The following is a 22,184-nucleotide window of genomic DNA, read 5'->3' as shown; positions in this document are numbered from 1 at the left end:
AATAGTTAAAAAATAACAAATATATGGTACTAAAAGGTTAAACTGTTAGTTCATTCTACATTCAAACTTAAATTATTGTGAAGCGGTTATATTTCCAAAGGGTATATAAAAGGTCACATTTTGGTTTAAGAAACACTGATACATTGTAAGTAATGTTCATATTTTGTTGAATTCAGAAATGACCACAAAAAAGGGGTAAATGTGTTGACTGTATTCTTATTTGATTTTTTTTTTTATAATAATAATAATCACTTACCTTTTGGAACCCAGTTGTGGGGGGTGATATCCTTATTATAATAATACAACGACCCTCTGTATCTGTTATGAATTAAAAATGTTAAAAAAAAATGTAAATGCTATTTTTAAATATGTTGTATTAAGCTTTTTTTGTCTTTACTAAAATCAAAACTGATCAAAGGACAAAATGCTCTCACAAATTACAAGGGAGCAATTTCACTTTTGACTAAGTAATGGACGTGATATTTTTGCTGATGCTGAATTACCTTTAGTATACATTACATTCATTACAAATTTAACTTTAAGTTAAATTGGTGTAAACTGGTGAAGTTTAAACACACCAATTTAACGTGGGGCCTAAAGGCAGATTTGTGATTGTATGTTGGAGCTACACAAAACTTACACCGTAGCCTATTTAAGTAACCTCAGGTTTAAGTAGCCTTGTGTCCTGGTGTCCTAGCGTATCTCTTCAAGAGAATAGCAGAGCCGGCATGTGTGAATATGTGGGGGAGTGCAGGATGACAAGGATTAGCTTCGGAGCAAATCCAACTCTGGAGGTGGAGACAAAGAAACAAAGTGTCTCCCCAGTGCTTTCTGACCACGGTTGGAAAGTTGTCGCAAGAAAAATTAATTCTTTCCTTGATTTCATGATGTTTATGGGGGAGGAGAACCAGAAAATGAGTTGGGGGTAATGTGAAGCAACCAATTTGAGAGTTGCACAGCAGGCTACGGCGTAGGGACTATATCAACGTGTACCTACGCACATACCTATGGCGTATATTTAAAACAGGACCTTAAATTGGGCTTATGTATCTATTATTCACTTTTGGTCAATTTATTGTTTATTTTAATGCTTTGAGAAGCTTGTGGACATACAGTTTTAAGAACACCTAAGTTAGGGGGGCAGCTGGGGGGGCAAGCCTCTAGTGTCGGGCTGCAGCAAACCCCCTTGCCCCCTGTAGCATTGCCCCTGATGAAAGCGCAGGTGTAAATAATAAAATGCATTGAATGGTGGCTGAATTCCATTTAGCTGCTTCAGTTCAGGGTTCTGGTGTTGTTCATGCTGGCTCACTGTCACACTCTCATGGGACAGGCAACAATATTACCTGAAAATTATTAATTCATTATCATAATATGAATAGAATATTACAATCTTGGCCTGAATATAAGATTATCGTGATTATTGCGAGCCCCCCTTTTTCTGTCACCTGTTTTTTGGAAAATAGTTTTTCAAGATACTAAACAATCTCAGATTTCTGTTGAGATAGCTTTCCTAAGATAATGTTAGTTCAAGGATAAGATAATCCTCATTTCTGTAGGCTTTTTTTGTCATAGAAATTAATGAAATACTTTCATTAAAGCAAAACATAAATGCATGTATGAATATGGATTTTATCCCATGACTGTTTCTGCAGTAAAGATGCTGGGAGATGTTTTTGCTCTTCACTTCTTGTGAATATCTTTCCTTTGTGGCAGTAAAAAACATTATACTGTACATGCCGTCAGAAACTACTTCAGGTAAAACTGGGTTTACTTAAGACTTTAATGGCTGACACTATAAACAGACTTGAAGAAACTAGCTTAGCAACAATAAGGCTACAAACAACCCATAATGCAACACTTTCAAAAGAAGCTGGTGTTACATCTGAGCTCCCTTCAAATCATATCTGATATTATGACCACATAATTGAATATTCCTTGTGTTAGGGATTTTATTTTGCTTAACATATGCTTATAATGTGTAAGAAAATCCTTGCTGGTATTAAAGCAACTAGATGCACTGTTTAACCCCATTTATGAGTTATGAGCAGGTTAGGAGGCCTGCGATTTTTCTAAGCAGCCAGTTTGTGTGATAAAAAAAAAAGTTCATATACAGTTTAAGGTTTTCATTTATGTGATAAGAGCATTCTGTCCTGGGTCAAGCTTACTTTTCTATGCCAAATATGGTTTATAACCTTGAGAAGACTAGCACAAGAATCTGTGTATCTGTGTATGTGTGTGTATGTGTATCTGTATGTGTATGTCTGTATGTTATCTGTCTGTGTGTGTCTGAGTGTCCGTTCACGTGGCTGAATGCCCATACACCTGTCTGTGTGTACTAGTGTATGTGTCTATGTGTCCATCTGTGTGTGTATGTGTCTGAGTACGTGCAAATGTCTTAATCTGTAGCTTCTAGCTTGAGTGAAATCACCTTGTATACTCTCCACTGTTTCACCGCAAACACCACACCCACACCATAAATCTCACTATGTAACCTGATTCTTTTTTCATTAATAAAAAGACTGCCTTCAGGGGAATTTCTCCGAAGTTGCTCAGGTCTGTCTGATGAGACGTTTCTGAGGCCTCCCTTGCCGCAAGGTACTTCTAGCATACAATTTCAGTCTCCTGTTTTCTGTCTGAGATCTGGAAACATATAGTGTGGTTAGCGAACGTAAGCGAAAGTAATTAAATTACTGTTTACTCCAATTAACTGTTTTCCACTGTTAGGTCACATGTATAAAATTAACGTTTAGATGACTAATTTCTTAGTTTAAAAAAAAGTTACATCATGAATTTTTTTTAACAGGATTTTGTAAAACAATAAGACAACATCTTCATATCATCAACATTCTAGCCCTAGTATGGACCATTTTAGTGACAAAACAACCTCCAAGTGAACAAAAGTTTCAAAGATTTATCATTTAAAATTAGAAACGTGATAAGACTTGTTAATGATGAATGAATATCCTGATAAGGTTGTTGATCAAAGCTCCATGTGAGGCGCAGTAGCAGGATGAAATGGTGGTGAGGAGAGACTATTGTGGGCCTGCTGACCTTGGCAGCCATCTTTACTTGTATCAGCACCACTGACTCAGCATGAAACACTCCCACTAATCTCCTTGTACTTCTTCACAGCTAATTTAAGAACTTGCTCAGTCCCCCCTCAGCCGCATGCTGCATGTTGAGAAATATATTTTGGATTGCCTGAGGTTTGCAGTGTGAGGACTTTGCTTAGTGGTATGCATACATACTATTATGTCCAACTCTAATCCATTCTAACCAGACTGTAATTGCTGAATAGCAGGTATTGCCTTTCATCTTTCCCCTGAAAGATGAAAGGCAATACCTGCTACCTGCCAGATAGCCAGTATGTGAATTACAAAATCAATAGCTACTGTGTAATGTGAATGAATTTTTTGAAGAACCTGCAAGCTAATGCAGTTGCTGGGGTTTGAATATAGAAAAAAGTAAGAAGAATCATCTACTTTTGAGCTCTTTTCTTTAAGATATTCTAACAGAAACAGATTACAGCTCTATTGATTTTGTTTCCTTTTTCTTGCCCGTCATGGCTCTCTGACTTGAAAATCCAGTAAAATCCAGAAAATCTTTCTGTGGATTGATTGTTAAGATTTACCATCAAACTGTTTTCAGTGAAAACCCAGATAAACCCATTGTACACCACTTGCTCAGCAGCAAATAGCAGATAGACTCTGTAAGAGAGTAGGCTTAAAACACAAGAGATTTGCAGTAGAATATTCTTCTGACAATCAGATTAAGATAACAGGCACTTATTTGATGAACCCAAACCAAAGTGGAATCACCTGTGAAGTTTGTCTCAGTAAAATGAGTAAGTTTTGTTTTTTAGCTCTAATTGTCCCGCTCAGTCATCACCCCATTGTTCTTTGTTTTGCAGCCTTTCTAAAGGGGCTGCCTGCTATCTGCTGCCTGCTCCAATAAGCTCTCATTAATCTTTCTTACAGCCTTCATTAAAGCTGCAACTGCTACACCCTTGCCTTCTCTCCAGGCTCTCCTCGACCTTTATCTCATCTCAGGTTGCCTTTCACAATCTCTCGCCATAAAGCCCACACTACATCCCTTTCCCTCTTGTCCAGTCATCTCATGAATCGCCTCTTTATTTCATTCTGCTTCTTTGCCTGTCCTCTTTATACCTTACATTGTGTGGCTTAAAAACTCTAAATTAATTGTATTGTTGAGTACAGAATTCAATTTGCACCTTCTCTAATGGCAGGCGGTTTGTTATTTGTAAGGTGGCAGTTACATTTTTCTCCCTGTTGGTCATTGACTCAGACATAAAAGCCCCTTTAACCTTTATTTCTGTCTACATACAGTCCAAACCGAGGGAAGCCAAGAACAGCTAATTAGCTTCAGATCATCACTCAATTATCTCAATCAATCATTTTATTTGTCACATGCAAATCCTATGAAGTACAATATCAATTAAATTTAATCCCATCAGCTCCTTCAAGTTGTACATGATTGATAATAAATCAGAACACGGGGGGCTGGAGGGGCAATTTTAGGATCTTAAGACCCTAGTGTCTTGAGGGTAGAAGCTCCTCCTGAGCCTAACAGTGCTGGCCTGGTTTATCCGGTACCCGGGTGGTTTTGATCTATAATGATTTGCCTTTTTCTTGCAGTGCCAGGTGTAACTATTCTTTAGGCCGGGTAGCGCATTGTTGTGTTTTTATCCTACCAAACCACTATTTGCGGTCCTGTTTGGTGCTGTTTCTGTACCAGGCAGTGATGTGAATTGAAGAGAGGGAGCGCTGAACAAAGCAGTTAATCAGATACTTTAGTTATTTTCGGATTGTTTCACTGTGCTTATGTTCTAAAGCACAAATACACACACACACGCCTGTGGTGCTGCATTGTTGGATTATGAGTAAATGCAGAGCGTCATCCTGTCTGTGTTTGTGTGTGTGTCAGTTAAACTTGTACACCCCAAAGGCTCTTTGATGTCCATTAACATCCTGCACTCAGCAAAATAAGAAGAAAAGAAATAATCCAGGTAGTGCGTGGTGATGGCGCAGTGGATATGACAACTTTGGTGTGGGAGATCTGGGTTCGATACCCACTGCAATACATCAACCAGTGTGTCCCTGAGCAAGACACTTAACCCCTTGTTGCTCCAGAGGCGTGCAACCTCAGATATATAGCAATTGTAAGTCGCTTTGCATGAAAGCGTCAGCTAAATGACATGGGGTCAAAATTAGGGTTGGGTACCAAAAACCTGGTTCCTTCTCAACCTGTAGAAATCTGACCTGATTGGAACGCGAATTTTGGTTCCTCATTTCGGTTCCACTTAATGTGTTGACTAAAATATTTTCCTTCTAAACCCTAAAATGATGCTGGATAGTTTAATAAATTATAATGCATCACATTTAAATTTTTATTATTTTCTAACATTTACAACAACATTAACATTTCTCTGTCATGTAAATGTAGTTCTTCTGAAATAGAAGCACACAGTAAATTAGTAGTACACAGGTGAGTTTATTTGGGGTTCATTGTATCCCAGAAGTACACATATTAAAGTTATGCAACATTGTTTTTTGGAAAACCACCAAATTCCTTAAGCCAAAAGCCCCAGGAGACAATACAAATTATTAAATAAATAAAAGAGAAAATAAGAAGATGCAGAGAATATGAAAAAGCAGTAATGGTGTTGTGTTTGCTGTGTTCAGGTCAGCAGGTTCTTGGTCTGGTGGAGAACCAGAGTGACTGGTATCTGGGGAACCTTTGGAAGAACCATCGGCCCTGGCCGGCTCTGAGTAGAGGCTTCAACACTGGTGAGGTTTGACAGGACGTCATGTTATCATGTTAACATGGTAGGGTGACATTTCAAACTGTGTTCCAGTTGCATATATGCATTATTATATTAAAGAAAATCCGTATGCATGCTAATTATAGCTGTAACCGTATTGTCAATGTGCTTGTAAAATACCAAGAGGATTAGCAAACAACTCAGAAACAACACTGGAAATGTATGCTGAACAACAGACCACAGGGAGACAATCTGCTTCTAATACTCTTCTTGGGGACATTTGCAACACATTGCTGACTCATTCAGTGGACATTCGCTGTACTAAATCGTTGGTCAAATATATAGCTTACTCTTTATGTTGTGTCAGCATTAATGTTTCAAAATCCCGGTTTGACAGTGTCAACCTACATATTATATTGGTGTCTGCTAGCACAAAATGGTAAAATATATTATCCATGTGTACTGAATGAAAAAAACAGTATACTATGGCATATTTATGGCCAAAATGGAGATATCCACCATGAGACAATATCTATTTGTCAAAAGTTTGTGATTTTACCAGATTGTTTGTACTGCCTACTTCAATATTTCTGGTTGAATCAGGCCATTGTGGGCACTGTTGTAAAATCAATGAGCAAGACTGTTTCATGGGAATCTTTTTAGATGACTAAAACAAACATTTGTGTGTGGTTACTGTATGCATACACAGTTTCTCAATTGATATCCCTCTCTCTGTGATTATACTGGTGTTGTTAATAAAACCATCCAAGGTCATTTTCATTTATCTCAAATAGGAAAAAAAAATGTGATTGCTGTCTTTTACTTGTATTATCTGTGTTCTTTATTCCTCTGATAATTTAATGTCAAAGCCAAACAGTGAAGGTAAAGAAGCAGTGAAGAAATTCCTTTTTTTGCAAGAATGTAGTTCATTCAGAGGCATTGATGAATAATACAGGAAACCCTGAGGCGTGTTAAAAGTTTTATGGAAAAACATCTTCAAAAATCTGATTGTGGAATTGATTGAATTCCATTACACCTTGTTATTTTTCCCTGCCTATATATTTTTTGATCCTTAAAATCCAGCAGGTCTTTTCCTTCTGGAGACTTCTATCTCTCTCTGTTCTATTTGGAGCTGGTGGATAAGCGTTCTATTGACTATAGCCCAAAACAAACAGCACAACTTGTTGCAGAAGCTCTGTGAATTTCCAAACAAACACATTTCAGTGGGAGCTGTGTAAAACTCACCTTAACGCATCTGCTTTGAAAAGGTTTAGTGTTCTGCTTATAAACTTCCTGTGAGTGTGACTGAACAGCAGATCTCAGAAATAGAAAGGCATGTGTTACATTTACACAGAACAGAAATTTGACAGTTTGACATTTGACATTAGCCTCCTGTTCAGTTGCGGCTGGTTGGCTTTGTAACCATGGCTGTGGCAACAGAGCACAGCGGGGTGTGAAAGCTGGTTTGTTTGTTCCGATTTGCAAAAACATTATGCCTATGTCTTTCCCTCTGAAAATGGCCTGCTTGATTTTATTAGTAGCACCCCAGAATATTGCTTTATTTAGCCAGGGAACTGAGAAGTTTTTGTTTTTTCGTTTGTTGTGGGAGAAAGTTAGCAGAGAAAAGAAGCATGACTTCCTAAGAATATTTGTGTTTCCAAGAGGATTTTAAAATGTTGTCTTTGTCCAACGTTGGTCATCTCTTTAACTTCTAAGTCTGCAGCTTTATCTCAGAAAACGCAAGGATGTGATTTAGAGCCTCATGACGGGACTTTATCACTTTACCAGGCAGCTGATAATAATCTCTCTGTTCTTAAGCTACCATATCTGTGTGTGTGTGTGTGTGTGTGTGTGTGTGTGTGTGTGTGTGTGTGTGTGTGTGTGTGTGTGTGTGTGTGTGTGTGTGTGTGTGTGTGTGTGTGTGTGTTGTGTGTGTGTGTGTGTGTGTGTGTGCGTGCGTGGCGTGTGCGTGCGTGTGCGTGTGTGCGCTTTTAAGGGGTTTGTTCTTCTCCTGGATCGTCTGCGAAAGCTGAGATGGGAGCAGATGTGGAGGCTGACTGCAGAGAGAGAACTAATGAGCATGCTGTCCACCTCCCTGGCAGACCAGGTAACACATACCCATCCTCACACCTCAGACATGCTAATTCAAAATTAGCTGTTTCTCCACCCAACATCATCCCGCTCCGCTCACATGCTGTGGATTGGTGTAAACTGTGCAGGAGAACCTCCCCAACCAAGAGTGGGAATACAACAACATGCAGTATTTTATTTTCTTTGTCGCTACCATCCTTTTTATTGTTGTTTTTCAACCTGGACTCTATTTAACGCATTTGTATCTAAGTAGTCTATATCCACAATGTTCCACTTCCAGGATTACTCCGGGAATTAATACAGGGAATTCTGTTGGCTCACACTCTTTCCGGCCTGCTATCCGTTGCCTTCTGCTTTCTTTGTGTTACGTACGCCACCAAAACAAGTTCCTTCCAATGCTAATTTGCAGCGGCACCGCGGCTCTGCACCGTCCAAAACGATTTTGATTAGTTTAAAGAGAAATGCCGGTAAACCAAAGCATGTTTGTCCCCCATCCCAGAATGCTGTGTAGACTAAGCCAGACCCTCCTACGCAGCGCTGTGGAGGAAGGTCTGGCAAAGACAAACACCGTTAAAATTCCTCCCTAAAGTGAGTGTCTGACAACATTATGTAGAGATGGATAAGTTGGCATTATCTTGCCATTGTATGTAACTTATTGATGCCAGGTCAACACAGTATCTTTGGCCACTCTGTCTGTACAGCTCTCCACTCTTGGAACAGCATTTTTCTTTAGGTAAATGTTCTTCGGTATAAGTTGTCTTTAACTATTTGGCTGGCAGTAGTCATCCCAGTCAAAGTAGCTGAGCACAACTAGCCACAACTTCGGCCTGTCTGACTGTCCTTATCCAAATGTAAGGTCTATAAAAGCTGTGCAAAGAGCAGCTCAACATTTTGTGGGCACAATTGGAAAATGCACAATTGAAAATATTTTAGATAACATAAAGCTACACTTTCTGCACTTCAAAACAAATGCATGATAAAACAGGGTCCAGGTTAAAAAAAGCGCCAAAAATTACCTTAAATATTGAAATATTACCTTTTTACCTTAGTAAATAAAGTGGTTATATTCAACTTTTTTTCTCCTAGTAATTATTAAAAACCAGGTAATTAAAAACTGTCAATAATTATCAATATTGATTGAAATGTAACATTTTATCGTATTGCGTTTTTCAGCTGTATATCGCCCAGCCCTACTTCTTCCTGCATTAACTCCGAACCTAAATAGTATTACAGCATCCTTCAATATGGAGGTAAATCCCACAATGAGCAATTTTCCTGTTTCGGGCCAAAGGGCAGAAAAATTATGTACTTGAACATATTACAGTAATACAGAGAGTCTGCTGCTGGGGGATGTGTTTGGGTTGTGCTACTGTTCTAATGTGCTACTGCTAATGTTCTTTTGATCTTTTGCAAGTGACCCACAGCAGCTTTATTTAAAAAACTAAAAAAACAAAACAACTACTCTGCATATATTGTAAGCCTCTATTTTCATCTGACTCTCAATGTATATGTCAAAGCTGTACAAAGGTTTGATGAGACCTTTTTCATCCATTTTAGTTACACTTAAACCTGTTGCGAGTATAGGTCCCGTCCACGGGACCGTTTGAGGAAGTGTTGACTTCCCTCATAAATTGCAAGCATTAAACCGTCATAAACACACTCATGCCATACATCATTTTAAAGCTTAAAGTCTCATGATTCCATCGAGCCCACACACAAAGCAATAAGGGGACTAACAGCGGTTATAATCATGTTCTAAAGTAAAGAAACACAGAAAGATTTGAGTCTAATCGAGTGTGTTTTCCTACCTGTCTCCTCGTGTCTTTAATCACAGCGGGGAAAAATCGCCAAAAACTTTTTTTTCCTACTTTGCCAACACTTCAAAGTATTAGAATATCCAAGTCTTGTAATCCATAATTATCTGGTCCCCTCACAATATTGTAGTTTCTGGCCAAGTTTCGACGTAGAGAAATCTAGATAGTGCATAATTTCTCGGTTTTGATCGCTTGTATCTTTTTCCCTGGGCGCGCTACAAAGTCACTCCATACACCGCTAGAGTCTCTGGCTTCTGCAGATTCCACTGAACTTTGTTCCCAGCCAATAGCTTCAGTTTATCTCGAGATATTCCTGAGCCAAGCCAATCAAATCCCACAGTCCCCATTGGGCCCACGTAGGAGAAATTGACAGTATATCCCACCAGTTAGAAGAAGAGGTCATAAAACTGGCACCCCTGTGTAGCCAATAAGAAGAAGAGTTGATTGATACCAAACATGACCAGAAAATATTAACCCTGTGATGGCTCCAGCTGTGTCAAAGCAAAAATATGGCCTTCTTATGGCATTTCACCATTTCATCAAATTATGATGACTTATTCCTATAAATTTATGTATGTAGTTCTTTCAGTTATATGTATGAGTGATGTGGATGTGTTTTTGTATTTCAGAAGTTTTGTATTTAGCACTTTTTTGGCTTTTTTTTAGAAATAAGAAATAAGAAAAACGCAAAGACATATCTGTAGAAATAAATTCATATAAAATCCATTTTATAAGTCATTTTTTCTGGATTTTTTCTGTTCAAAGTTGAGACATGTGGCAAGGGTACTATTTTGTATGTAGCCCATGTAATATGCTTACAGTAGTGTTTTTTATCATTTTACAGATGATTTACTTGGAGGCCTAGTGTCACACTTCCACTAGAAACAACAAATTGAGAGTGTTAACTTCCCAATGACCTCAGGGTCATCCCAGAGGGCCAAAGTATGTGGAAACTGCATCACTTTTTTGGGGGTAAAAATGTAGGCGAGAAAGGCATATATTTTCAAGTGTTTGTACTGCGCAGTGTTCTATATCTAACATAGGAAGGGCAAACACATAGACCTTGGTGAAGGGTCTCTCTATTATCTCAGAGCTATTCGGAGCTCTCCTAGATGAGAGGCGCGTTTATGAGTTTTTAATTAAACCTTCATTAAGGAAAGCCCCGCAAGGTATGCACTATGGAAAATGAACAGTGCTTTGGAAATCGTTTGAGCATTCCATCTGCCTTCTGTTGTATGAGCTCCAACAATGGGCTGTCAGCCTTCTTTATCACAGCATTAATTATGTGGCTGTGGAGTTTTATGTCTACCATTAGGAAGCTAGAATCTGTCACTGAGACTTTTGTCTTGTGAACCTTCAGAGATCCCAAAGTAAAAAAAAAAAAGATGTAACCAAAAACATTTCCAAAGCAATTTGAAGTATACTCTTTTTGTGATAGTATACTCTTCTATGATGACGATAGCTCCAGTTGTTTAAGTCCAAACCAACAATGAGACAATTCATCCTTTCAAGATCAAGGCCATGCACAACTCAAGGGGTATATTTAATCGTTACTTACTCTTCAGTTGATTTGGAAATGGTTCTGGTCCGCCATCATTAAGTCTGTTCCAATGGGCTTATTCATGTTCTGAGGAGTGAGTGGGGATCTCTGAGGAGACATCAGATTAACCAACAACTTTCTTCATTCAGTAGAAAGATCTTTCTCTTCATGATCTGTTATTTGCCTTTTAATCTGTATCATGAATAATTTAACCAGTCAAAATAAGGAGAGTCTGTTTTTTTAGCATAAATACTTTGGGTAACACTTTATATGAAAAGGTGTGCATAAGAGTGACATGACATTGTCATAACCATGACACAACACAGTCATGAACATAAGGGAGACATTATAAATGTTTGATGATTATGATTATTATAATAATTGATGATTATTAAGGTTTTCAATAAGTGTCATTTGGTAATTATGACAGTTTTAATGCTAAGTTAGCTTTGTTTGAGAGGTTTGTGTCATGACAATATGATATTAACAATGACTACAATCTCTGTGCTATGACAACTTGACATTACGCGAGACAATATCTTTGTTAACACAACTTGACCTTAAACTAGACAACATAACCTGTCATAAATATGTTATAGCAGGCTAACCGTACGTTCACACCGCCACCGACTTGAGCGTCTAAAGATACCGGAAGTCATTCATTTTCAATGGAAGCCGGCTTCTCTCAGCTGCAAGGAGCGGCAAATCTGTCGGCGTCGCGTTTTGGGCGTTTTGAGCGTGTTGAGCGTCAATCAGAAAGTTGAAACTTTATGGTAATGAGCTATGACGCGGTTCAGCGGCAAGCAGCGGCTAACGCCAGCCGCCAATCGGAATATAGACGTCCTTCACGCTGGCTGATCCTGGAGAAACATACGATGTAATCTTTCGTTCCTACCAAAACATTAATTCTGAGGACAAGCTCATAATCGCCGTTGCTGGGTTACCTTTCGTTTATAATATAACGTTGTTTGTACATAGGAACAAGTTAACGCTACCTGCCGGTCATATCCGCTCACAGTGAAGTCAGGCACGGGTCACTAGATCAGTCCGGCGGCTGCTCGCTCTGCCTGCATGCCGCTATGGCTCAGCGGCTAACGAGCGAGCTAACTGCTAACAGACCCCGTTGCGACCAATTAATACAACTTCTGTCATTATATATGTAATTTATAAAGGTTTCTAGTGTCAGTGTATTGGCCGTGGCTGCGTGCGCTTCTCCCGGTCGAACAGAAAACGCCGCCACGTCAGAGCGGCCAAAGCGTCACAAAGCTTCCCCGTACTTTTTGACAAGCGTCCTTGGCGGGGCGGCCAGAGCTTTTTTGCAGCTCAAGTCGGTGGCGGTGTGTACGTACGGTAATTATCAAACAAAACAATTTGTGTTCGGCTGTGATCAGATCATGGAAAGATGTGTTTCAATAGCACGTGTGTGAATCTGTAAATATAAACCACATACCACAAATACAAAAAAAACATTTGTAAACTCACAAAATATTTTGCAAATATAAAACAGATCTGCAAATACACAAACAAGTTCCAATAAATAAAATAAAAAACATTTGTGAACATCTTCCTAACTTCGAACAAGTGTTAGTGAATCCAGTTTTCATCTGTGAACAAAAAAAGGAATTTGTGGATTTCAATTCTGTGTGTGTGTGTGTGTATCTGCCTTTTGAGGCAAAACTTTTTCGCCTTCTGAAGAAAAATCCAATTGTATCACTTACTAGTCATTTACACATTGTGGTTTGACTGATCTGAGCTCAAAATAAATAAATAAATTTTTAATAAATGTGCAGATAATTGTCACAATTTAAATATATTAAAAATACTTAAAGACTGAAAAAAATAAAGTAATATTTGGAGAGTGTGTATATGGGTAAACATACTGCAAAACATCAAGCAAGGTAAAGATGCCAGTGAGGGAAACGTGGACGGAATTTAGGTAATGGGAAAAATATCCAAAATATCCTCTGTCTCCCAGGTGTGTTTGCATTAGTGGCTAATTGCGAGTTAGACCTATGTGTTCCGTCGGTTCCGACCCTCCAGTCTCCCTCTATACATACCATCATCTATGTGTTATGCATTACCATCCACTGCAGTGTGAAATAATGTTTCACCCTGTGCTTGTGGCATTCATGTGCTGTCATAATTTGCTAAATTAAAAAAGAGTTGGCTACTATATTAAAACAATCATTTAATAAAAAATAATAAACCATTAATTAAAAACATGTTAGACATACTGTTTGGTATTTGAGAAATTGTGATTGCTAAAATTGTTTTGTTTAACACCTTATTTTACTGTGCTTCTGAAATTTCCGGCTATTTTGTGTGGTCATTTAATAAAGAATTTAAAGTGTGAGGTGCGGGGTTGTTGATGATGAAACATAAGGCAAAGCATAAGGCTCAGTGTGTGTGTGTGTCTCTCTGCAGGACATCTTCAACGCTGTGATCAAACAGAACCCTTTCCTGGTTCACCAGCTGCCCTGCTTCTGGAATGTCCAGCTGTCCGACCACACCCGCTCTGAGAAGTGCTACAAAGACGTGTCAGACCTCAAGGTGAAACCCTGCTGTTACCAATATGCTTACACTCAGTCACCCTTTAGACATAGAATACCTGACCTACATTATTCAGTCTCAAGCCAACCACATATTCAAAAAGACACACACACACACATTTTGGCCTTCTTTAGGGCTCAATAATAAGGATTGCCCGATTGCTTGGGGCAAGCAAAATGCCACATCAAGCTAGTAAACCTAGCAACTCACTTTCCCTGTCAGGCAAGCGGTGAACATGATTAATTAAACACATTGGATCAAAATGAATTGGCGGAGCAACATTTTGGTAAAAATGTTGATGGTATCCATCCGGTGCTCAAAGCCTGTGCCTCTCAGCTATGTGGAGTCTTTCACCATGTCTTCAACCTGAGCCTGAGTCTCCAAAGGGTCCCCATGCTGTGGAAGACATCTTGCCTCGTTCCTGTGCCAAAGACGCCACGTCCCAGTGACGCCAAGGACTACAGACCCGTGGCATTGACCTCCCACATTATGAAGACCCTGGAGAGACTGGTTCTGGAACAGGAGCGGCCCATGGTGAGGCCTCTCCTGGACCCCCTCCAGTTCGCCTACCAGCCCCGGTTGGGAGTTGAGGACGCCATCATCTTCCTGCTCAACCGCATCTACGCCCACCTGGACAGGCCGGCAAGCATGGTGAGGGTCATGTTTTTTGACTTCTCCAGTGCTTTCAACACCATCCGGCCGGCCCTGCTGGGTGAGAAGCTGACAGCGATGAAGGTGGATCCCCCCCTCGTGTCCTGGATTGTTGACTACCTGACTGGCAGACCACAGTATGTGCGCCTGCAACACTGTGTATCAGACAGAGTGGTCAGCAACACCGGGGCCCCGCAGGGGACTGTCCTCTCTCCCTTCCTCTTCACGATCTACACCACAGACTTCAACTACCACACAGAGTCCTGCCATCTTCAGAAGTTTTCTGATGACTCTGCTGTGGTTGGATGTATCAGCGAGGGGGACGAGGCTGAGTACAGAGCTGTGGTGGGGGACTTTGTCACATGGAGTGAGCAGAACCATCTCCAGCTCAATGTGACAAAGACCAAGGAGCTGGTGGTGGATCTAAGGAGAGCCAAGGCAGCAGTGAGCCCTGTTTCCATCCAGGGGGTCAGTGTGGACATTGTGGAGGACTACAAATACCTGGGAGTGCACTTGGACAATAAACTGGACTGGGCCAAGAACACTCAAGCCCTCTACAGGAAGGGCCAAAGCCGTCTCTATTTTCTGAGGAGGCTGAGGTCCTTTAACATCTGCAGGACAATGCTGAAGATGTTTTATGAGTCTGTGGTGGCCAGTGCTATCCTCTTTGCTGTTGCATGCTGGGGCAGCAGGCTGAGGGTAGCGGATGCCAACAGACTCAACAAACTGATTCGCAAGGCCAGTGACGTCGTGGGGGTGGATCTGGACTCTCTGTCGGGTGTGTCAGATAGGAGGATGCTGTCCAAACTACATGCCATCTTGGACAATGTCTCGCACCCACTCCATGGCTTGTTGCTCAATCACAGGAGCACTTTCAGTGACAGACTCATTCTCCCAAAATGCACCACAGAGCGCCACAGGAAGTCATTCCTGCCTGTGGCCATCAAACTTTATAACTCCTCCCTCTAAGTGTCTGACACACACACACTTAGAGAGGTTGAAACTGGACATTATTATCTGTATTATCTGTTTTGTGCAATAACACTGGCCTGACATGTGTGCAATTTCAAATACTACAATTATTATTATTATTATTATTTAACTTTTCACCATTCCAAATCCTTAATTATGTTAATTATGTAAATAATGTATAATAACATTCCTTTATGTAAATACCGTACGTATCCAATTCCTTATATTTCTTTATTTCTTGTATTTCTACTCTATTTATAATATTTGTGCAACTACAACACAGAGTTTCCCTTCGGGGATCAATAAAGTATTTCTGATTCTGATTCTGATTCTAATGGTCCATTCAGGTGCACCTGAAGTAATTTCTACCGTCTAGACGAGACTTTTTCTGTATTGGCACTGGTTGCAAGTTAGAAATACATTTTGTGTGCTTAGAACTTTTTTCTTTTTTAACCATGGTATGGAAAGAGGTAGCCAATCAAGTATGTTTTTATTTTTTATTTGATACTAGTATCAAAGTTTAAAAATTCTTTGACAACCTAATGTCATACATCAGTGGGTTTTATATGAACTTGTTGTAAAAACTTTAGACATGTAGACAGTAGTGTACACACACACACACACACACACACACACACACACTTGTAAATGAACATTTTTCTGTTTTCTTTCATTTTACTGTGCTTCACTGTGCTGATCTCATTTACTGGAATAAAGATTCAACATTTAGTCTTTGTTGTTATTCTATAAGCTCTAAAAAATGAAACAGGCTTTGTGCTAATTCATCCATTCTTTCAATTTCAGCATATCCAATGAGAAAATTCACCTATGGTAGCAGGGATTAGGCTCCCAGCAGCCATCTGTACACATTAAGTTTGGCCTTATTACACCTCAATGCTCCAACACTAATAATGTTCATAATACCTGAAGGTGTTTTTTAATGGCGTTGTCAGTGTGGTATATCTAACTTAATATCATTGCTCCAATCACAAATAAGACTGCCTTTCAAATTAGTTGATATAAAAAAATTAACACCTGAGCAGTTATGACTGGATGATCCATGATGTTTTCAATTTGCCCAAGCAGATATGACACATGCGAGCAAAACAACAAGCCAAGTCATTTAATTAATTGTTGTTGTAGTCACGTTTAATGCCGAAAAATGTCTTGTAAAGACAAATCTATTAATTGTAAAGGAAAATAAATACAAGATACAGCACTGGATTACAGATATCAGTTTGTAGTTAAAATTGTCAGTAAACTTGAATCCTTTACTTTTCAACACAAAGTGTGGGAAACTTTATACTGTAGCTACCTCTCATGTTTTTCTTTGATGTAGGTAGATATTTTGGAGTCAATCTTAAAAGTGTCATTACTAAAATAAATAGTGAGAGAGATAGTGTTTGAAATGTTTCCTTATACTTTTATACTTCAACTTTTTTTATTAATCTTCAGGGCGGTCGGTAGAGACCTAGGGAATAGACTTTGGGCTAGAATGACAGTGGATTAAGTCCCAGAACCGGGTTTATAATTTGGTGGAATGCAACTGGTTTAATGGTCCATGCATTGCAATAAAATATTTTGTTTATGACAATAACAGCAGTACCCTGACAATGTCTTCACTGCTCTCCTCTCTGTGGTTCTTCTGCCTAGGTGATCCACTGGAATTCTCCCAAGAAGCTGCGAGTAAAGAACAAGCATGTGGAGTTTTTTCGGAATCTCTATCTTACCTTTCTGGAGTACGATGGCAACCTGCTGCGAAGAGAGCTGTTTGGATGTCCCAGCGAGGCTGACCACAACAGTGAGAACGTAGGTGGAACTGCTTCTGTATTTCTGGTTGTGTTGTGAATTAAATGCTGACTACACTAATGTTTAGTCGACTGTAGCTGTAACGGTTTGTGAATTCATGCAGAACGAAGGTCATCATACACGTCTTTCTATAGGACAAAAGCTACAGAAAGCCCTGCAGAAAGCTCAAGTATCCTCCCCATTTTCTAGTGTGGACATCCAATCTGGCAAAATGTTTATATGACATCTTTTCATATGCCGCCACCCTAGCCATCTCACAAGCCCACTCTTGAAATGGCACCCATTTAATCTGTCTATATATTATCTGGCTATCATTAAACTAGTTTGGCTCCAGCGTCTTTCTATTCTGTTTAGGATTGGTCCATCTCCTAGAACAATCTTGGGCTGAATGGAACCTGGGTCCCTGCTATCAGACAAAGCTATTGTGTATCTCGGTCCAAAATTTCTGGACTTTATCACATGACCATAGGACATGAAGTAACTAGCTGTCCTTTGTCTTACAGTTCCAACAATTTGGTCAAACAGAACAGCATCTATCCATCTTGCTGCACCGACCATGCACTAGGACACAGGAGGACAAGGATGTAGGATGGATTGGATGGGGGGGTTGGGAGTTGTGTTGTAGGATTGAGAGGATTGTTGGTGTGTGTGTGTGTGTGTGTGTGGTGTGTGGTGTGTGTGTGTGTGTGTGTGTGTGTGTGTGTGTGTGTGTGTGTGTGTGTGTGTGTTAGGGTTAAAAAAGAAAATGATAAAAAAAAATAATAGCACTAAAACGCCAAGACAAATATTTCAAAATTATATTAACAATTATAGTAATATGAAGACAGAACAACAGGGCTCGTGGAGTTGCGAGGGGGAGAAAAAGGGAGAGAGGAGCAAACCAGAGCCGCGAGGGAAGAAGAACGACACGATTGCACTGGCCAGTTTCAGAGGCTCTCAACCATTACATCCATTTTTGAATGCTCGCTGACTAATAATAATGCATGAAGTCAATCTAAATCTATGCAGAATAGTTCTACTTATTCTAGGAACCTTCCCCCCCCCATATAAAGGTAGAGATTGCCTGATCTACCATACAAAAAAGGACTTCCATAAAAACAGAAGAAGATATTGGAAAATGTATATAAATTTGAGCAAGATGTTCATTGTACTTTTCCTGAGAGTCAAAGGGGTAGGCTGCTCCACCTCTGAAAGTGGGCTTTCATGTTAGTGAGGTATTAACTTCAAAAGGAGAAGTCAAGGTACGGGTATTTTTTAAGCCTAGATATTTAAAACCAGATTGTGCCAAACAAAAGGTAATTGAAGGCTGTTTAACTTGTAAGGCTGGGCTGTTTACCAGGAAACACTCAATCTTTTGAAAATTTAGCTTATAGTCTGAGAAAGCGCCAAAGTCCCTTAAAATAGACTCAACATAAGGGATGGAAGCTAAAGGTTCCGTCAAAAAAAGCTAAAGATTGTCAGCGTAAAGGGCTACCCTGTGCTCCACTACATAGCTGGTGATATTGTGAAAATGAGTTGAGGACTTGCAAGTGCAATTGAGAGAGGTTCAACAGGCAAACAACAGTTGGGTCAGGGGACAACCCTGGCGTGTCCCTCTAGTTAGTGGAAAGAATGGAGAATGCATTTAGTTGGCAGTAACACAAGCAACGGGGGCGGAGTAGAGGAGTCTGACCCATGAGATATATTACCAAACCCAAATTTTCGCAGAGCAAAGCATCCAATTTCTCTCTGAGAGAGGGACCAGAAGTGTGAATAGCATTTAAGAGTCTTCTAATATTGACAGTGGTGCCCTTAAATGAAGCCAGTTTGGTCTTCAGAAAAAATCTGCAGCAGGATGTCCTCAAGACGTCTGGCCATCACTTTAGCAATCATTTTGGCTTTGGTATTGATTAATGAGATTGGGCAAAGTGACACACAGTCCAAGGAGTCTTTGTCTTTTTTAAGTAAAAGATAAATGTGGCTTGGGTGAGTGTGTGCGGCAGCAAACCATTCTCGAAGGACTCATTAAACATATCCACAAGAAGTGGAGCAAGCTTACCACAAAACTTTACTGTTATCCTAATAATAAACAAATTTGAACATAAAACGCTGCCCCATAACCATCTGGACCTGGTACCTTGCCACTTTGCATAGATTTGATAGCCATGTGATCTTGTTAACGTCTAGTGGCCTGTCTAAATCATTACCCAACTCCTGGCCAATAGATGGGAATTCCAAGCCATTTAACACATTTTCCATACACCTTCTGTTGGACAGAGACTCAGATTTGTAGAGATACAAGTAAAAAGACCTTATTAACATCCTGAGGCTTGGAGACAATATTGTTAGGAGCCGACTATTCTTGACCCCATGCTCAGTAAACTTTCTGCTTCCTTTGTGGAGAATAGATTGAATTCTGACTTTAAATCTAGTTTCCTTTTATACAGCTCAGGAGAATGTCTGTAGCATAGCAACAGTGTCAAGAATCTGTAAGGTCTTGTAACCGTTTTTGTTTGTTAGTAAGTATGAAGGTATCGATAGAATTTGAGATTTTGTCACAGAAACTCTTGTAAAAGGTGTCAATTTTCCAGAGAGGGCTGTCCTTTCTGTTCAAAGTAAAGGAAATTTCCATCTGTAGTGGTGCATTATCCAAGATCACAAACACCTAATATGTGATTGAACATTCTACTCTGGTGAAAGAGTGATGCATTATCTGAAAAGAAAGAGAATGATTTCAAAACAGGGTTCCTATACCTCCATGGGCCAAATCCGTTTTCTTCCATAAAGTTTGTTAAAGACATGGACCACTTGGAGAGCAGTGAGTGTCTTGGGGCAGAGCGGTCCAAAACTTGGTCTACAACACAGTTGAGATGTCCGCCAAAAATAAGATGATGTGTATTTAATGATTAAAGATCCTGTTCATGAAATCAACATTGTCCCAGTTAGGAGCATAAATGTCAACTAGGAGCACTGTGTTTTGCAATAAAGTGCCTGTAACAAATACATACCTGCCATTTGGGTCAGAAATAGTATTAGAGGGTATGAATTGAGTTTTTCATTCACCAGTATTGCAACACCTTTCGCCTTTGTATTAAAGTTAGAATGAAACACCTGGCTGATCCAAGGTTTGTTTAGCCTAATGTAACCTGATTTCTTTAAATATATAATAATGTAAGTTTTATAGATGAATAAATATCCTAAAATGTTTGATTGATTCATTAATTTTACATTCCATGAGATCCGTCTGACTGAGTTGTCCCTCCAACTTCCAGAATTATTAAGTATAGAAGCTATGTTTTGGGTTAAGATTGAGTGGGCTGATAGCATTTGCTCCAGAAGCAAGTCCCTAATACAGTGGAATTATGAACACAACACATGCACTGAGTCACCATAAGTAAAAATTCAGGACAACAAAACAATGAAAAAAGTGAAACAGAAAAAAGATAACCCCATTCCTGTCCTAGGTTCTCTTTCCCAAACAAAGAGAGCCACAGGTACTTACTGATGTACCACTGGTGAATCCACCTTATCACTATGTCAGACCTATAGGCTACTCTGAACACTAAGATCTCATCCACTAGCGGAGCATTCTCCTTTTGGATTTAGCACAGGTGCCATTCAATTCCACGACTCTGTGACCTTAGTCGGATAACCCAGTCTCAACAGCGGTAATCCATGAGTAGCGCAGAGCGGAGATTCTCCAAATCACTGGGCAGCTCTGTGTTGCTAACGTTAGCAGGAGATCCAGTCGTGCAGTTAGCAGCAGCAGCAGGTGTATAAACTGGGATGCTAGCTGAAGTAATACTTGATATTGACGTAACTTAACCTTAAAGTTGCAGTGCGAGGGTAACGGTCACTCATCAAATAACTGAAATTGTTGGCAAATGTGCGGGAGCCACTTGCGCAATCTTCCCCTAACCTTAACTAAGCCGTTTTACCCGGCCAAGGGCCAAGAGTGCCAAGGGTTCCTGACCCAAAGCGTGAAAAGTGACGCCAAGGGTCCTGACCCAGAACATCAAAATATCAAATGTCATCAAATATCGCCACAGATAGGATTACATTTGAATTAGTTTAAATTAATTCCTGCATCTGACTGAGAAGCTAAACAAGACTTTTTGTGTCAATAACTGATGCCAAAGGCCCTTGACCATGTGTCGTTTTTTGACGCACTAGGAGTGAGGCTGTGTTCCTCTACCACGTCTGAAATTAACCAAAGCTTCTAGGAATAGGGTTGACCAAGCCGTAGTATATTTCCTTGACGTTCCACTACCTCGATTTCTCCGGTGCCGCAGGAAATTCCACCGGATGCATGTATTCTCATCAATTTCCGTTTTCTTCTGCTTTCATTTTTGTTGGAATTTTAAACTGCGTTGGATTTCTGAGGACTATGGTTAACTGCTCCTCAGATCTCTGCGTGGTAAATTAAGACAGCTAGCTAGACTATCTGTCCAATCTGAATTTTCTCTCGGACAACTATTTTGATGGGGCTCCATTCTGACCTTATCTTCGCCCATGATGATTGTGTTTGGTTTAAAGAAATGCCAATAAACCAGAGCATGTTTTTCTTCCATCCTGGAATGCTGTGTGGAGTAGCCAGACCCTCCTCCACTCCTTAGCATGTGGATGGTCTGGCAAAGTGCGACAAACCAAATGGTAACAAACACAGTAACATATATTAAAGGTGCTATGCTGTCTTCACACTAATTACATGTCCTAATGGAACTGTACCATAACAACCCAGTCTCACGGCAGTTTGTGAAATGCCCACGTAATTTAATCTATTGATTCATGTACAGTCCCTGACAAAAGTCTTGTCGCTTATCTATTTTGTAGAAACACCTGCTATTAACCTGACTTTTAATTAATCAATTGGTGTAAGAAATAGCTCATATTAAAAGCTAAAACCCTCCCAAATGATGTTCAATGCACTGAAATAAATTAGTTTCACTAAAAAAAGATTTATTATTTAAACAAGACAGAAAGGTCAAATTTTGGC

The 22,184-nt window shown here is 39.7% G+C and overlaps 1 protein-coding gene across 1 annotated transcript in view; it reads left to right on the top strand.

The window, feature by feature from the left end:
- The window catches only part of large1 (LARGE xylosyl- and glucuronyltransferase 1), a 181,839-nt gene that overhangs the window by 134,634 nt on the left and 25,021 nt on the right, over window positions 1-22,184 (top strand). Inside the window, exons 7-10 of the mRNA XM_032504892.1 lie at window positions 5,703-5,812; window positions 7,779-7,889; window positions 13,652-13,777; window positions 17,054-17,209. Coding sequence (XP_032360783.1) covers window positions 5,703-5,812; window positions 7,779-7,889; window positions 13,652-13,777; window positions 17,054-17,209 — 503 coding nt within the window. The remainder of the gene's footprint in view (window positions 1-5,702; window positions 5,813-7,778; window positions 7,890-13,651; window positions 13,778-17,053; window positions 17,210-22,184) is intronic.

Source organism: Etheostoma spectabile, chromosome 23 (genome assembly GCF_008692095.1).
Source record: "Etheostoma spectabile isolate EspeVRDwgs_2016 chromosome 23, UIUC_Espe_1.0, whole genome shotgun sequence".
NCBI classification, from domain to species: domain Eukaryota; kingdom Metazoa; phylum Chordata; class Actinopteri; order Perciformes; family Percidae; genus Etheostoma; species Etheostoma spectabile.
The sequence above is the reverse complement of the archived record's forward strand: the minus strand, read 5'-3'. Positions and strand labels throughout refer to the sequence as shown.